The sequence below is a fragment of the Tamandua tetradactyla genome, chromosome X, assembly GCF_023851605.1.
Source record: "Tamandua tetradactyla isolate mTamTet1 chromosome X, mTamTet1.pri, whole genome shotgun sequence".
In the NCBI taxonomy this organism is placed as follows: Eukaryota; Metazoa; Chordata; class Mammalia; order Pilosa; family Myrmecophagidae; genus Tamandua; species Tamandua tetradactyla.
This window is the reverse complement of record NC_135353.1, coordinates 53540215-53556243: the sequence shown is the minus strand read 5'-3', so window position 1 is coordinate 53556243 and position 16029 is coordinate 53540215. Positions and strand designations below refer to the sequence as shown.

The following is a 16029-nucleotide window of genomic DNA, read 5'->3' as shown; positions in this document are numbered from 1 at the left end:
AAATTTGTGTTAGCCCTTCCAGTGTGCGATGCAACCCAGTAAGTCAACAACATAGTGGTTTATGCTCCAGGAATGGCAAAAGCAAAGAGAAGAAATGGTTCCTTCTAAGAACTATGGAAATTTAGGGTCAACATATCCAGAAAAAAACAAACTTGTGGCTGGCTGAGAGGTGCTTGTACATGAGAAGAGAAAGTTTTATAAAGGATGAAAAAGAGATAGGTGGGTCTTTTTATTTATTTGTTTGTTTGTTTGTTTTACTGGAGTGCCAACTTCCGGACAGGAGAACCCGTAAATGGTATATGCCTAGCTCCACCCCTTGGGGCCATAGCAACAGTAAAGAGCGAGGATTGTGATTGGGGGAAAGCCTGGATAAAAACCTTGGGAGCAGTTAGGGGGCGCTAAGTAAGCCCTAGCTTCGGGCGTGGGGCAGTTGTCCTGAGGAGATGGCTTCGTTTTCGAGCGGAAAACTTTCTGGAAAGGTGCTGATAGATCCCAAAACTGGGAAGAAGATGAACTTTCTAGATATGTCTCTAGGTAAGTAGATCCTAAAGCCCCACTGTGTTAATCTAGGCTTGCCGCCCTTGAGCGGTATACCTCAGCATAGGGCGGGCTAGAAGTGTCGCCACGAGGGGCACACACGCTAACTGAAAGGCTTTTGCGTTGGCTGAGGAGCTTTTGCGTCTGCATTCCCCCGCCAGTCCTAGCTAAACCCCGGGCCACCTCGACCCCCGGTCTCTCCTCTCAGCAGCTATTTTCCATGCACCTGCAGGGGACTGCGGAGAGGGCAGTGGGGAGAATAATGAGACGGTCGTTTCAAAATGTATTAGCTTGGGCGGGCCATGGTCTCTCAGCAGGTAGGAATGCTTGCCTGTGATGCCAGAGGACCCGGGTTCGATTCCCGGTGCCTGCCCATGTTTAAAAAAATATATATATATATATATATATATAAATTCTCTCAAGAATTGATACCGAACTTCCCGCCCTCTTCAGACAAGCGGGGTCACAAGCTCTGTTCTTCTCAGTCAAAGCATAAATTATAAATATCTAGATTAGGAACAGGAGGAGAGGTTAGTTTGCGGGGATCTCCAGTGATCCTGAGAGTAGCATGCTTGCAGACTACAGGCGAAGTAGTGTGTTTTCTGTCAGTTATTCCGTCTGGACCTGTCTTTGCTAGAGCCCTTTAATGTTTTACCTCAGACTTCTATACCAATAGTGGGTCCTTAGCAAAAATAATAATAATAATAATAAAGAAAGAAAGAAAGAAAGAAAAAAAAAAAAGAAAAAAAGTCACACAAGGTCCCTAACCCCCACAACTCGCACCACACTCAGAAAATGTATATATATATATTTTTTACTTGAGCCAATATCGCCTTTCTCTCATGCCAGCTCAGAAATGTGTGCCCAGGATGTAGGGACAGTAGATAAATGAGGGAGGGGAGGGAGCAGAACGGGGAAGAAGAAACTAGAATTGAGGGGCAAGAGCAAAAGGGACTTTAGACGTGAGAGGGGCTGGAGCAGAGTCGTGAGGGAAGGAAAAGCAGGAAGGGTGAACCTTAGAAATGAGAAGAGTTTGGAAAGCAGTGATAGTATACCAGAGAAATGAACGTGTTGAGGTACGAAAACGACAAGGGCAGAGCTTAGAAATGGAGGGGGGAGCAGAGCACGTGGCGATGAACAGGAAGTGTGTCCATTAGAAATGGGGTGGAGCTGAGACGGTAATGCTGGGACATTAGAAATGGGGCGGAGCTGAGAAGGTAATGCTGGGACATTAGAAATGGGGCGGAGCTGAGAAGGTAATGCTGGGACATTAGAAATGGGGCGGAGCTGAGAAGGTAATGCTGGGACATTAGAAATGGGGCGGAGCTGAGACGGTAATGCTGGGACATTAGAAATGGGGCGGAGCTGAGAAGGTAATGCTGGGACATTAGAAATGGGGCGGAGCTGAGAAGGTAATGCTGGGACATTAGAAATGGGGCGGAGCTGAGACGGTAATGCTGGGACATTAGAAATGGGGCGGAGCTGAGACGGTAATGCTGGGACATTAGAAATGGGGCGGAGCTGAGAAGGTAATGCTGGGACATTAGAAATGGGGCGGAGCTGAGAAGGTAATGCTGGGACATTAGAAATGGGGCGGAGCTGAGACGGCAATGCTGGGACATTAGAAATGGGGCGGAGCTGAGAAGGCAATGCTGGGACATTAGAAATGGGGCGGAGCTGAGAAGGCAATGCTGGGACATTAGAAATGGGGCGGAGCTGAGACGGCAATGCTGGGACATTAGAAATGGGGCGGAGCTGACAAGGCAATGCTGGGACATTAGAAATGGGGCGGAGCTGACAAGGCAATGCTGGGACATTAGAAATGGGGCGGAGCTGACAAGGCAATGCTGGGACATTAGAAATGGGGCGGAGCTGACAAGGCAATGCTGGGACATTAGAAATGGGGCGGAGCTGACAAGGCAATGCTGGGACATTAGAAATGGGGCGGCGCTGACAAGGCAATGCTGGGACATTAGAAATGGGGCGGAGCTGACAAGGCAATGCTGGGACATTAGAAATGGGGCGGCGCTGACAAGGCAATGCTGGGACATTAGAAATGGGGCGGCGCTGAGAAGGCAATGCTGGGACATTAGAAATGGGGCGGAGCTGACAAGGCAATGCTGGGACATTAGAAATGGGGCGGAGCTGACAAGGCAATGCTGGGACATTAGAAATGGGGCGGAGCTGAGACGGCAATGCTGGGACATTAGAAATGGGGCGGAGCTGAGACGGCAATGCTGGGACATTAGAAATGGGGCGGCGCTGAGACGGCAATGCTGGGACATTAGAAATGGGGCGGAGCTGACAAGGCAATGCTGGGACATTAGAAATGCGGCGGAGCTGAGACGGCAATGCTGGGACATTAGAAATGGGGCGGAGCTGAGACGGCAATGCTGGGACATTAGAAATGGGGCGGCGCTGAGACGGCAATGCTGGGACATTAGAAATGGGGCGGAGCTGACAAGGCAATGCTGGGACATTAGAAATGCGGCGGAGCTGAGACGGCAATGCTGGGACATTAGAAATGGGGCGGAGCTGAGACGGCAATGCTGGGACATTAGAAATGGGGCGGAGCTGAGAAGGCAATGCTGGGACATTAGAAATGGGGCGGAGCTGAGAAGGTAATGCTGGGACATTAGAAATGGGGCGGAGCTGAGACGGTAATGCTGGGACATTAGAAATGGGGCGGAGCTGAGACGGTAATGCTGGGACATTAGAAATGGGGCGGAGCTGAGAAGGTAATGCTGGGACATTAGAAATGGGGCGGAGCTGAGAAGGTAATGCTGGGACATTAGAAATGGGGCGGAGCTGAGACGGCAATGCTGGGACATTAGAAATGGGGCGGAGCTGAGAAGGCAATGCTGGGACATTAGAAATGGGGCGGAGCTGAGAAGGCAATGCTGGGACATTAGAAATGGGGCGGAGCTGAGACGGCAATGCTGGGACATTAGAAATGGGGCGGCGCTGACAAGGCAATGCTGGGACATTAGAAATGGGGCGGAGCTGACAAGGCAATGCTGGGACATTAGAAATGGGGCGGAGCTGACAAGGCAATGCTGGGACATTAGAAATGGGGCGGAGCTGAGACGGCAATGCTGGGACATTAGAAATGGGGCGGAGCTGACAAGGCAATGCTGGGACATTAGAAATGGGGCGGAGCTGAGACGGCAATGCTGGGACATTAGAAATGGGGCGGCGCTGAGAAGGCAATGCTGGGACATTAGAAATGCGGCATGAGGTAGGACAGCAGGGAAGTGGACTAAAAATGAAGGATGGGAAAAGAAGAGCAAGGAGGGCAGAACTTAGCAGTGGGAAGGGAGGAGCAAGTAGCAGACTCCAGAAATGGGAGTGGGGTGGGGGGGAGAACAACAAGGACAAACGGAAGGGGGGGTGCGCAGTGAGAGTGGAACGAGACGCGGCAGAGCAGCTCCTAATCTATTTTCTTTCTTTATGAATTGGTCTATTCTGGGCATATCATGTAAATGTAATCATACAATATTTGGCTTTATCGTGTCTAGCTTATTTCACGTAGTGTAATATTTCAAGGTTCATCTATCCGTTTTATGGCTGAATAATATTCCATTGTATGAGTATAAGACATTTTGTTTATCCATTTATCACTTGATGGGAGTTTGGGTTGTTTCCACTATTTGCCTATTATGAACAAAAACGCTATGAACATTGGTATATCAGTATCTGTTCGAGTCGCTCCTTTAAATTGTTTGGGGTAGATACTTGAGGAGTACAATTGACAGGTCATATGGCGATTCTATATTTAAACTTTCTGAAGAACTACCAAATAGTTTTCCATAATAGCTGCAACCTTTTACATTCCTACCAGCAATGATAATTGTACAACTTTCTCCACATACTTGTTGATACCTGTTATTTTTCATCTTTAAAAAAATAATGGCCATCTTCATGAGTATGAACTAGTATATCATTGTGGTTTTATTTGCATTTCTGTAATGATTTATGAGGTGGAACATCTTTTCATGTGCTTACTGATCATTTGTTTATGTACCTTGGCCTTTTGATTTTAATGTTTTTTATTATTATTTTTATAGTCTTATTTTTAAATTTGTATTCTTCTAATGTATATGCAACATAAAATTTCCCATTTTAATCACTTCCAAGTAGATAATTCTGTGGTGTTTTAATTACATTCAAAATGTGCTACTATCACCACAACCCATTACCAAACAAGTTTTCCATCTCCCCAAAAAGGCACTTAACACATGTACAAAATTGGAAGAGGCATCAAGAACCTGCTAATCAAAAGAAATAATATTTTGATGCAATATTTTTTGAAAACTTGAACAGAAAAACTACAATCCTTTGAATGGCAGTTTTTGCATATACAAACAGTTTTGTATATAAAGTTTTCTTTAATTTTAAAATAATATTTTATATATAAATATAGATATGTCAAATATAATATTAATGCTTCAGTTAGCATTAATAACATTGGCAAATTAGTATATGAAAATAAGAATAATCTTATTAATTAAAAAAACTACCCTAAGTCACAAAAAAATAAAAATTGCTTAGAAATATCAAACTGATTTGAAGAGATGTCAAAAATGATACTAGTGGGTAGGCCACGGTGGCTCAGCAGGCAAGGACGCTTGCCTGCCATGCCAGAGGACCGGGGTTCGATTCCCGGTACCTGCCCATGTTTAAAAAAAAATGATACTAGTGATCAACTCCAATTTAGTTATGTAGTTGACCTATTTCTTAGTCCTTGTGTCTTCTTGTGAGCTACTCAACGAACAGAAAACACCTTCAGATTTCTACACGGTCGACCTCCCAGGCACAGTGGCTATACTTTTGATCTTTCAAATAGTCATGGACTCCTTGGAAATAATTCTTTATCTCAGGTCTGATATTCTTTCTCTGAAAGGGTGAATGGCCCTCCTGTCTGATTTCCTGCTCCAAACGCACCTCTGTCTTCTCCATTTGCTGATAAAGTACACTTAGGAATCTTTCTAAGCTCTTTTCAACCCAAGAAGATTGGGAAACATCCAATTGAAAGCACTGAAGATTTAAATAAAGGGTAGAGATTGAGTATTTAATGCGGAAGTAGTACAGAATGTTCAACAGGATTGATTGTCAAGATCCAGAAATGGATACCACAATACTATAGGATGGTAGCACAATATTCTAAGTACACTGAGTGAAGCTAAGTGACTGTGGTTGAGGGATGAGGACTGGGGGCATGAAAGACACCAGAAGGAAAGATAGAGGATAAAGTCCTGGAAGGTATAATTTAGCGAAGCCTGGAGTGGACAATGATGGGAGTAAATGTACAAATATAAGAATGTTTTGCATGAGGGAGAACAAACGAATGTCAGCATTGCAAGTGAAAATGGAATAGTATACAGGGAAAAATACAATTAATGCAAACTAAGGTCTACAATTGATATGCTTCCATTGAATGTAACAAAACCAATATGCCAAAGTAAAATGTCAAAAAGCATGGTATATGGGGGAGGTGTATGGAATTCTTTGCCATAAAAAACAAAATATCCTCATGTAAATTGTTTTAGTGAAGGCATAACTATGTGATTATATCAGGGCCTATTGAATTTTTACTTAGGTTGGATTCTATGATGTGTGAATAAAACTGTTTTAAAATTAACAGAAAGATGCAAGTGCTGGAGAAAATGTGGGGAGAGAGATAATGCATCTGATCACTGGTGGTAGGGAAGGAGAGTGGTGGAGCTCTTCTGGAAGGCAGAGTGATGGATACACAGGAGACTGGGGGTGGGTTTGCCATATGATCCTGCAACCCAGTAGTTAGGTGTATACCTGGAGGAACTGAGAGTGGGAACATGAATGAACACGTGCACACTGATGTTTATGTGCACATGTTCAATTGGCGGCAGTTATTGTGATTTGCAATGGATGGAGGTGGCCGAAGGGTATATCAACTGAGAATTAAAGAAAAATAGTGGTATATACATACACTGATCTACTGAGCAGCTACCAACTCCACAGGTGAGCTACCTGCCCACCCCCACTACGTGGGACATGACTCCCAGAGGTGTAAATCCCCCCGGCAACATGGGACAGGACTCCAGGGATGAGCCTGGCCCTAGCATTGTGGGAGTAAAAAGGCCTTCTTGGTCAAAAAAAAGGAAAAGAAATGAAACAAAAAAGCAAGTCAATAGCTAAGAAATTTCAAATTGAGTCGAGAGGTCATTCTGGAGTTTATTCTTATGCAGTATATAGATATCCCTTTTCAGTTTTTGGTGTAATAGAGTTGCTAGAGGGAAATACCTGAAACTGTTGAACTGGAATCCAATAGCCTTGATTCTAGAAGATGATTGAATAACAACAGAGCTTTTAAGGTGTGACCATGTGATTGTGAAAACCTTGTCACTGATCACTCCCTTTATCCAGTGTATGAACAGATGACTAAGAAAAAAAAAGACAAAAAAATAACTAAATATTAGGGTGTATGAGAGATATGGGATGTTTTGGGTGTTCTTTTTTATTTTAATTCTTATTCTTATTTTTATTTTGGGGGAGAAATTTAAAAAATAATAATAAAGGAAACTGTAAGTGGAGGGAGGAGAGTATGGGAACTGTACTTTATGTGCAAGTATTCTAAACTGAAAACTGCTATAAAATAATGTTTATTACTTTTTAAAAATGCAGGGGAATGCTATTTTTAATTGTCAGATTAGCAAAGTTTTAAAATGTTGATAATAATCTGTTGATCAGGAGTGGAAAATTAGGCACTTTTGTATGTTCTGATGGACATGAAATAAATTTCCAAGAAAACGTAACTGGTACATACACTTTAACTATAGGAGCTTATTATACACAAGAAAAGAATTCTATATGTAAGGCAATTCACAGCAGTATTGTCTGTCACATGGCGATGACCTCTCCTTTCTACTCCAGGTCTGTTGACTTCTGCCTTCTGTATATTAAGTTTTATTGAAACTAGGAATTAGGGTGAGGTGGGTGAGACAGGGTTTTGCAAGTGCTGGGTCTGATTTTACCTTGGTTACTCAGTTTTTTGGAACCTTCGTAAATTTTGTGCCTCATTTGTCTCACCCTAGTCCCTGTTCTGTCACTGGGACTCTGAAAAATAGAAATCCACAACTGAGGGAGAGGAGTTTATAGCACTGATATAAAACCTCATGGTGACTGTAATTTTCTTTGTGTTGGTTTCAGTGATTGGTGTTTTAGTAGCTGCTTATAAAAGAAGAATATGTAAATGAATAAATAGCCAAAGAAATGTTTTTTTTTCAAATTCAGAGGACTAGAGGCCACAGTTTTGCCTAGTCTTACAAATTTAGTAATTATATGAGCTTGTGCAAATTGTTTTATCTCTTAAACCCTCAGTTTCTTCATCTGTATGATAACTACACCATTTGGGACTGTGAGGATTTAATGAGATAATACAGATAATGCACCCAAAATAAGGTGCCTGATATGTGGAATAAATTGAGTAAATATTTGCTATATGTGACTCAAAAAATGTACTTAAAGCCTCACTTCTGGGTAGCTAGCAATTTAGCAAAATGGAGTCATTATCTCCCCATTCTCTGAATTTGGACATCAAACTTTAGAGATGTGTGGTCAACTTGAGAGGGATTAAAAAGCATGCATGTGAAAGATTAGGTTTAAGCAGTAGAAAATGCCCGAGGAAGGTGTTTTTTGGTGGAAAATTGACAGTAGCAGATTCGAGGGATTTAACATGCACTGACATTTAAGGAGATTATTGCAGCTAGGAAGATATTGGGGATATGAGATAGGTTAGGATATTGGGAAAGATTAGTTCATACCATATTTGAGAGGCTGAGGAAGAATGTTCAGTCAAATGTGATAGGTTGGTTTGGGGTTGAATCTCATAATCATGGGTTGTAAAACATGTTAACAGGTCACTGTTTCATCCTATGGCCTTGGGTTTTCCATATCCATATTTATACTTTTTCAAACAGATGAGAATCCAGGTTTTGATCTTGTCAGGATAAATAGGCAAAAGTTTTGACTAGTCATTACAGGCCCTTCAAGATTGAAGGCAGGAAAAATATTTCATAAAGGGCAAATACATGTTTTTTTCTGTGGGTTGATGAGAAACCCATACTTATCCAATTAATTTCCTCATATTTTTTTCAAAGTAAAAATATTTTTTTAATAACACATATCTTTCTCTTTGGATAACTACACATATGCATTTTTAAATAAGTTTCTTTTGGATGCAAGGATGTTACTTCTATTGTAATAAGATATACTACACAAGGAAAAGGCTCCACAGATGTATTTTCATTCTTGTCCCTAGTAAAATATACTCAAAAGGTATTAAGGTCCTTTATCAGAAATAAAAGGCAAAATAAGGCCATATCGCAGCTGGTAACAGCAAGGACTTAATGGGAATTGCATATCTCTCCTCAGCACTTCTATATAATGGAGACTAAGGCAAAAGTAATTTGAAAGAAAGCAACCCTGTCTGCCAGTTAGATGTATTGGAGGGAAGTAACTGAAACTGTTGTACTGTGTTCCAGAAGCTTTGTTTCTTGACGATGTTTGTGTCACCATATAGCTTTTCTAGTGTGACAGTGTGATTGTGAAAACCTTGTGCCTGATGGTCCTTTTATCCAGGGTGTAGACAGATCAGTAACAAAATAAAGAAACTAAATAAATAAATAAATAATAGGGGGAAATAAAGGGTAAAAAATTGAGTAGCTTGAAATACTAGTGGTCAGTGAGAGGGAGGGTTAAGGAGTATGGTATATATTAGTTTTTTCTTTTTGTTTCTTTTTCTGGAGTAATGCAAATGTCCTAAAAATGTTCATGTTGATGAATACACAACTATGTGATGATATTGCGAGCCATTGATTCTATACTGAGGATGGACTGTATTGTGTGAAGATTTCTCAATAAAAATATTTTTTAAAAAATTAAATGAACAATCGCCTCCTTGTTGGAGAGGCCATAAAATATCGCCAACATGGCTGCCGTGGCTGATGCAAGGGAACACAAAATGGCTGACCTTAAATCTGCCCTCCACCCTAGCAACAGTGGTGACCAATCCCAAAAATCTGCCCTCCACCCTAGCAACAACGGTGACCAATCCCAGCCTGACACGTGTCCCTGCATGCTCCCAGCCTATATAAGCCTGTGCACTTCCTCAATAAAGTGGGCACCTTCCACTCATCCTTGAGGGTTGTCTCCTGAGTCGTGTGCTGTGTGCTCTGTGACTCTGTGACTGACTCAGTATGGCCACTTACTCCCAGCCATCAGCTACCCAACACCTCCTCACAAGTAGCTTATACTCAAGTTGGAGAGGCAGGTAAATAAATACATGCAATTACATGTTAAAGTGTTTTGGAAATATGTGGAGTCTGAGTCTCTCAGAAATTAAGAGGGACCGAAGTCATTTACATTTTTTGAGGTTTCTAGTATTTTAAAAGTTTAAAAAATGTCAAAACAATGTTTACAGAAATTGTGGTAGTTTAAATGTTTATAACTACTAAAATAGTGCTCTCAACCCATTCTAAAACACAGTGCAAATGAATTATGCTTTTCACAAGATTAATGATCACATGATTTTATAAAAGTGTAGTTATTCAAATGGCACCACCTCAGTGTGATCTAGTTTAAACTGTATGAGAAATGTTGTCTTTCTTCAATTCTCACAGTATATCTTTCAAATTAAGTTTCTCTTACTTAGGTCAAGAGTTAAAATTTGAGGCTCTTTGATGAGGCTTGGATCAAATGATTCTCTCCTTGAGAGACTGAGTAAATGTTCCTCATGTGGGTTCATTGGTGAATGTCATTAGAGAGAGTAGCATGAACAAATATCAGTGCCCCTTATGATATAGTCTGAGAACTAAGGAAAAGGATTTGAGAATATATAAAAGAATGATTTTTGTGTGAAGGTCACTTTCTTCATGGAGTTTTGGAAGGGTCCTTAGATGTCTTTTCTAGGTTCAAAAGCACTTTTTTTCTCTTTCCTATGGAGAAACTGAGCAGCAGTAATATTTCATCTCTAAATCACAGCTGACAAGGATCTATGATTTTTAGCACTGCATGTGTTTTATATAGTACAATTCCATTACAACATAGCAAATTAAATAGTGATCTGTGAAATTACAAACTCCAGGGGTTGACATTTGCATATTTCACTTACAGCAAAACAAAAACCTGCAACATATTTCAAAGTGTGGAGAATTGTGAAACTTTTTAATAAAGTAAGTTTTAAAATAAGTTTGTGAATGACAATTATGCTTGAAATTCAAATCCTCTGATATTTCTCAGGTTTTTGTCCTGCAGTGGAAGCATCTGATATTCCTGGCCCACTTAACATGAACCCATATTGTCAGAGTATATAAAAATATTAAAAAGGTCAAAATAGAAAACATGAAGGACTTTTATAGGTCACTTGGGTGCACATGAAAAACTTTTTAATATCAATAAGTATTAAATGTCAATTCTGTTCGCTAAAGGTATTTATTAAACATCCACTATGTACCTAACAGAATTTCTATGAAACAAAAATAGTCCACATGCAATAATTTTTTCTTTCAATTTTCTAATCTTACTCAAAAAATTTTCAAGGTGGAGGAAACATAACAATCAAATAAGAAATCACTTCTTAGAGAAATTAAAGGAATGTCATTTCTAAATTCATTGATATTTTCACTTAGGCTTTATCTGAGATTTTAAAAAATTTCATGGCACATTTTTATGATGGGGGCATAGATCATTTTCTAATTCCATTTTTTCCATTATTTTTCAATTTGAACATTTGGAAATTTGATACAGAATATTTGTGAAATTCCAAAATACTAAGCTTATTTCTAGAAAGTTTAGTATAGAATGGACATTCAAAATTATATTCCTGAAATGTATTTCCTTTTTTCCCTTTTGAATATGAAGCACATTCAAGATTACATTTTCTTACCCATTTGACTTCATCACAGTTCGCATTTTATATACTGATATATAGAACCTGCATTAGTTTAGGCAGGTTCTGTGCCTACAGGCTTGTCTTGAGTTGACACCATACCAGTGTTATACGTGCAAAAAGAAATGGAGTAGTCAGCATTTGGCAAGAGGTCAGATAAAAGATGTGTATTATACGAAGTTTTACCATTTATTGGAAGCCACACAGAAAATGACCTAGAAGATAACAACAGATTTGCTTTTAAATATTGAATGTTATATTAAATGATTATCCTCATTTTGTGGTCTAGGCAGCTTCCTAGTATTTTTCAAACCCAGTTTCCTTTATAAATGTGGATTTAGTTTATAAAGACTGAAGAAATAAAACAAAATTATTAAATTCCATGAAAAATGGTGGTTTCCTTACAAATAGATGTTCAGTGATAATGCAAATTATTTCTATATTATTGAAAACCACTGATCAATTTCCTGATTTTGTGTGATACCTAGCTTATAGTTGAACACATAGAATGCTCTCAAACAAGTACCTGTTATTTTTAATGTGGGAAACTTCCCCCAATCTCTGCCTGTAACTTTCACAATTTATGCTTTTAGTTCCTATCCCGTACTGTTTACTGAGGTACTGACGCTCAAGACTTTTCATCATCTGTTTTACTATCTCGCATATTCCCTCATAACGCTCCAGCATTAATCTTCTGTTCTAGCAAAGACAATCTCATACCTTCACATACTATATTAATTCCTGGCCCCAAGCCTTTTCTCTTTCCTGGAGTGCCCAGATCTTTCCACTCATTCAAATCCTATCCATCCCAATCACCTCTGCCACATGGATTTTTGCAACTGTTCCAGTGCACAGTGGTCTATCTTTTCTCTGCATTCCTAGAACATTTATTGTCTACACCATTCAACTAGTACTTAGTTATGGGCAGACAATTCTCAGCTGGCAAATGTGTTATGTTTCAAGACCTCACTTTAGTGCCAGCTGTTTGAGATGCATAACAGATTTCTTATATAGAAACAATATTGTAATGGATGAATTGGTATCCAGAGCAAAGCACAAAAAAAAAGCCTATTTAATGCACATGTAGGCAAAGCTATAGTAGCAACATTCAGATTGCAACAGCCATTTTTAATAATATTTTATATAGTAATGTTGTTCAAGGTCAAACTGAGAATTCTAAGAGAGCATCTCACCCTGCCATAATTTTAAGAACAAGCGTTACCCTGCTCTTCCCTATATGGTTTTCTCCTCTTTCCTAATTTGGCCTCATTACTGTGGGGACTTAGGGAAGTCTTGGATTATTGGTGGTTCAGTGAGAACACTGTGAACAAAGGACGGAGAGATTTCTGCCTTCAAGGGAACAGGTAGAAAAGGAGAAAGCCGTGGAGGCTACTGCAGTCAATGTTCCTTCCCATTGGATGAGAGGTGGATAGGCAGAGGATTTTTTGTTCTTATTTACATTTCCCCATGGCACCACTCTAGTATAAATTTATTGTTTTTTTTTTTTTTTTTTGCTTTATACTTGGACTATTGTAATAATCTCTGCCTCTCTCAAAAATAACTAATCTTCTTTTGTATAGTCTTACTGTATTCTGCAATTTACTGCCAAACACAGATTGGTATTTTCCCAAACATCAATTCCATAATCTCACTCCCACACTCTTCAATGGTTCTCCATTGCTCACAGAAGTTATTTGCAATTCTGGCTGAATATCCGAATTCCTTGGAGAAATTTTTAAATATTCAGATTAACTAGAGTCTTACTCCAGACCTATTGAGCCATAATTTCTGCATAGGGAATCCTGCATTTAAAAAAAAAAAATTTCCCCAGATGATTTTGATGCACAGCCTGGTAGAGAGCCACAGCATAGGTAGAGGACCTACAGGATAATGTTTAAAATTCCTAGCATGGCGTTTGAATTCCTCTTCATTCAGGAAACTTAGGTCCCCAGTTTACGATCTGTAAAATGAGAGATTAGTGATTTCCTACTTAATATTTCCATCCCACATTCAGGATGATTCTTACCTTCTTTCTACCTTTTTTATTTTAGTGTGTTTTTTTTTTTTTTGCACTTATTTCAGGAAAGCTGATATAAGAGATGGTTTAAATGAAACCGTGTGATTATTTTCAAGACTGAACTATACCTGTAATATCCGTTTCGTCTTTCAGAGTTTCATTTCCCTGTGTTACAGATTGTCAGGGCAAATTGCTGCCGTCCATTGCGCAGCTTGTTTTTCTGCACTCTATATTGGGGTACTTATCTGCACGAGTTACCTCTTTGACATTCAATTGTGGGCTAAATGTAATAAAAATGGAAAAATACCAAAGAGGAAATAGCTGGAATTTCCTACCTAGTCAAATGAATTTAAAGTTGAACCCATTTTGTTATTGTGTTATTAAAGCTGAACCCATTTTTCAGGGCTGCGAATTTTAAAACAGAAGCCAGTACTATCACTTATGAGTCTAAGGCAGTGACCATTTTTAAGTGAACTTAAACTCCAACATCAGAAAAAAATCCTTTGTAGTCCTTGGTGATGTAGAGCCTTCGAGTAATACCAAATAAGTGCAAAAGTAATGTATTACTGACTCATCAATGTAGATTTAGATGGGTACCAAGATATATTTTTGTCTTCTCTCTTCTACAGTAGTCACTGTGAGTCCAAAAATATCTTGATGCTGCCAGATAGCAGATTTAAAACTTATGCACATTTCTTGAATGTGAACCATGATAGTCATTCTCTATAAAGACTGCTTGGGAATGATTCTACCAGAAACGTTTATTGCAACAGATCTTTTCATATGAAATGTACAACATTTTGCTTTCTGTAATATTACTGCTATTCGCTTCTAATTCTCTTACATTTGTCAGTTCCTTCATGGTAGGAAGGAATCATATGGTATTTGGATTGAGTTAGACAGTAATTTATTATTATTTATTATTATTATTATTATTAGTTATTACAGTAATTTATTTAAAAAGAAAAAAACAGCCATGATTATCCTGTGGGATTAATGTAACACTGCCAGGATGACACTAAGACTGAAGTTTTTATAATTATGCTTAAGTTAGAAAGTAAACTGGGAAGGATTTGAGTGTGGGAGAAGAGGATTCTAGGTCTTTCTGGAGCCATTTCATATATTTCAGACATTAACATAAAAAGGATATTTTGGTTTGCAGAGTGGTTTGATTTATACTTCAAACAACTTAAATTCTTTTGGGCAAGTGAGGCCACTAATAGAATTTACAACCAGGCCATACCTTTTCACTACCATAATAAGGCTCAGAATAAGCCCGAAAATGGTTTCATGCCAAATCTAAGGCTGAAGAAATCAAGGGGCAGGGCGAAGTGGGTACTTGAACACTGAGTTTGAGGTTGCTCTCCCGCACTGATACCTCTAAACTAGCTTTGTGCAATTAATTTCAAATAGAATTCAGAAGAGATGATATTTAAGTAGGAATACCATATTCAGATGAATGACCACTAGCCTGGGTGCTAACATCCTAATTCTCAGGAGAGCTGAGCTTTTGAAGGAGAAAGTGTAATGTAGTGGCAAGAATCTTGGAGTTAAGATCTGTCCCAGCTTGTTAACATGATAATTTTGTGTCATTGCATGAGTCATGAAAACTTCCTGTTTCCATATTTATAAACTGAAGATAATAATGTCTTTTGAGCTATAAGAATGGAGAAACATTATGTGGTATTTATCACATTTTCAATAAATGTTTATTCATTTATTTATTATCTCATTTATTGAGTGTCTCATTTATGTCAGTATGTGTTAAGAGCTTTTATGTGGAAGTGCTTTGTAAACTTTAAAGAACTACTTGATGGGAATGTGTTATTATTAATCCACATAGATTCCCCATTCAACTCTCCTTGTCATAAAGCATTAGGTAAATGTTTCTGTAGACCTAGCTGTCCGCCTGTGTGAACCCAGGGAAATTTTGTATTTTATTTAATTCTGCAAGTGATTCTAAGACGGAGCGAGCCACTGGGATTATCCTTGGTTAATGGGATGAGTGGAGAAATTAGAAATTACTGTAAATTGTGCTTTCGTTCCACAAGACAGACTAGTCCCAGAATACTCTCTATGTCTTTTTGAAAAGCACTGACTCGTGAAGGAACTTGTGCTTCATGTTCTCCTGTTCAAAGTTTGGTTGCCCCATTTAGAGCCATCCATCCCACTGTGTCCCTATTAAGTTGGGTAGTGATTGTTTCAGGGCTGGGTGGAGGGGATTAAAGATTAAAAAAATCTTCCTGTAGTGCCCTGTAAGATGTTGTATTATTGCACTCCTTTGTACTATAATGAGAAAAATCTATACAAACATTTGTACAGATTTTTAAAGTAGAATACAGGGGAAACAGAAGAGGAACATGGAGAAATAAAAGGAATAAGAAATACAAGGAACATAAAAAGTAAGACTGCAGGACATGTTACAACCAATGGCTACTGAGATATAAATAGAACAAAGGCTTAAAATGGGATGGACAAGATACCTCCTCAACTAGTTGTTGAGCTTTACTCCAACTTACCTTTTGAGATGTCAGCCATTTTGGGGAAA

The 16029-nt window shown here is 39.1% G+C and overlaps 1 protein-coding gene across 1 annotated transcript in view; it reads left to right on the top strand.

The window, feature by feature from the left end:
- Positions 1–415: 415 nt before the first annotated feature.
- The window catches only part of LUZP4 (leucine zipper protein 4), a 34399-nt gene continuing 18785 nt past the window's right edge, over positions 416–16029 (top strand). The window contains exon 1 of the mRNA XM_077145416.1: positions 416–534. Within this exon, the coding sequence (XP_077001531.1) occupies positions 444–534 (91 nt within the window). The 5' untranslated portion in view covers positions 416–443. The remainder of the gene's footprint in view (positions 535–16029) is intronic.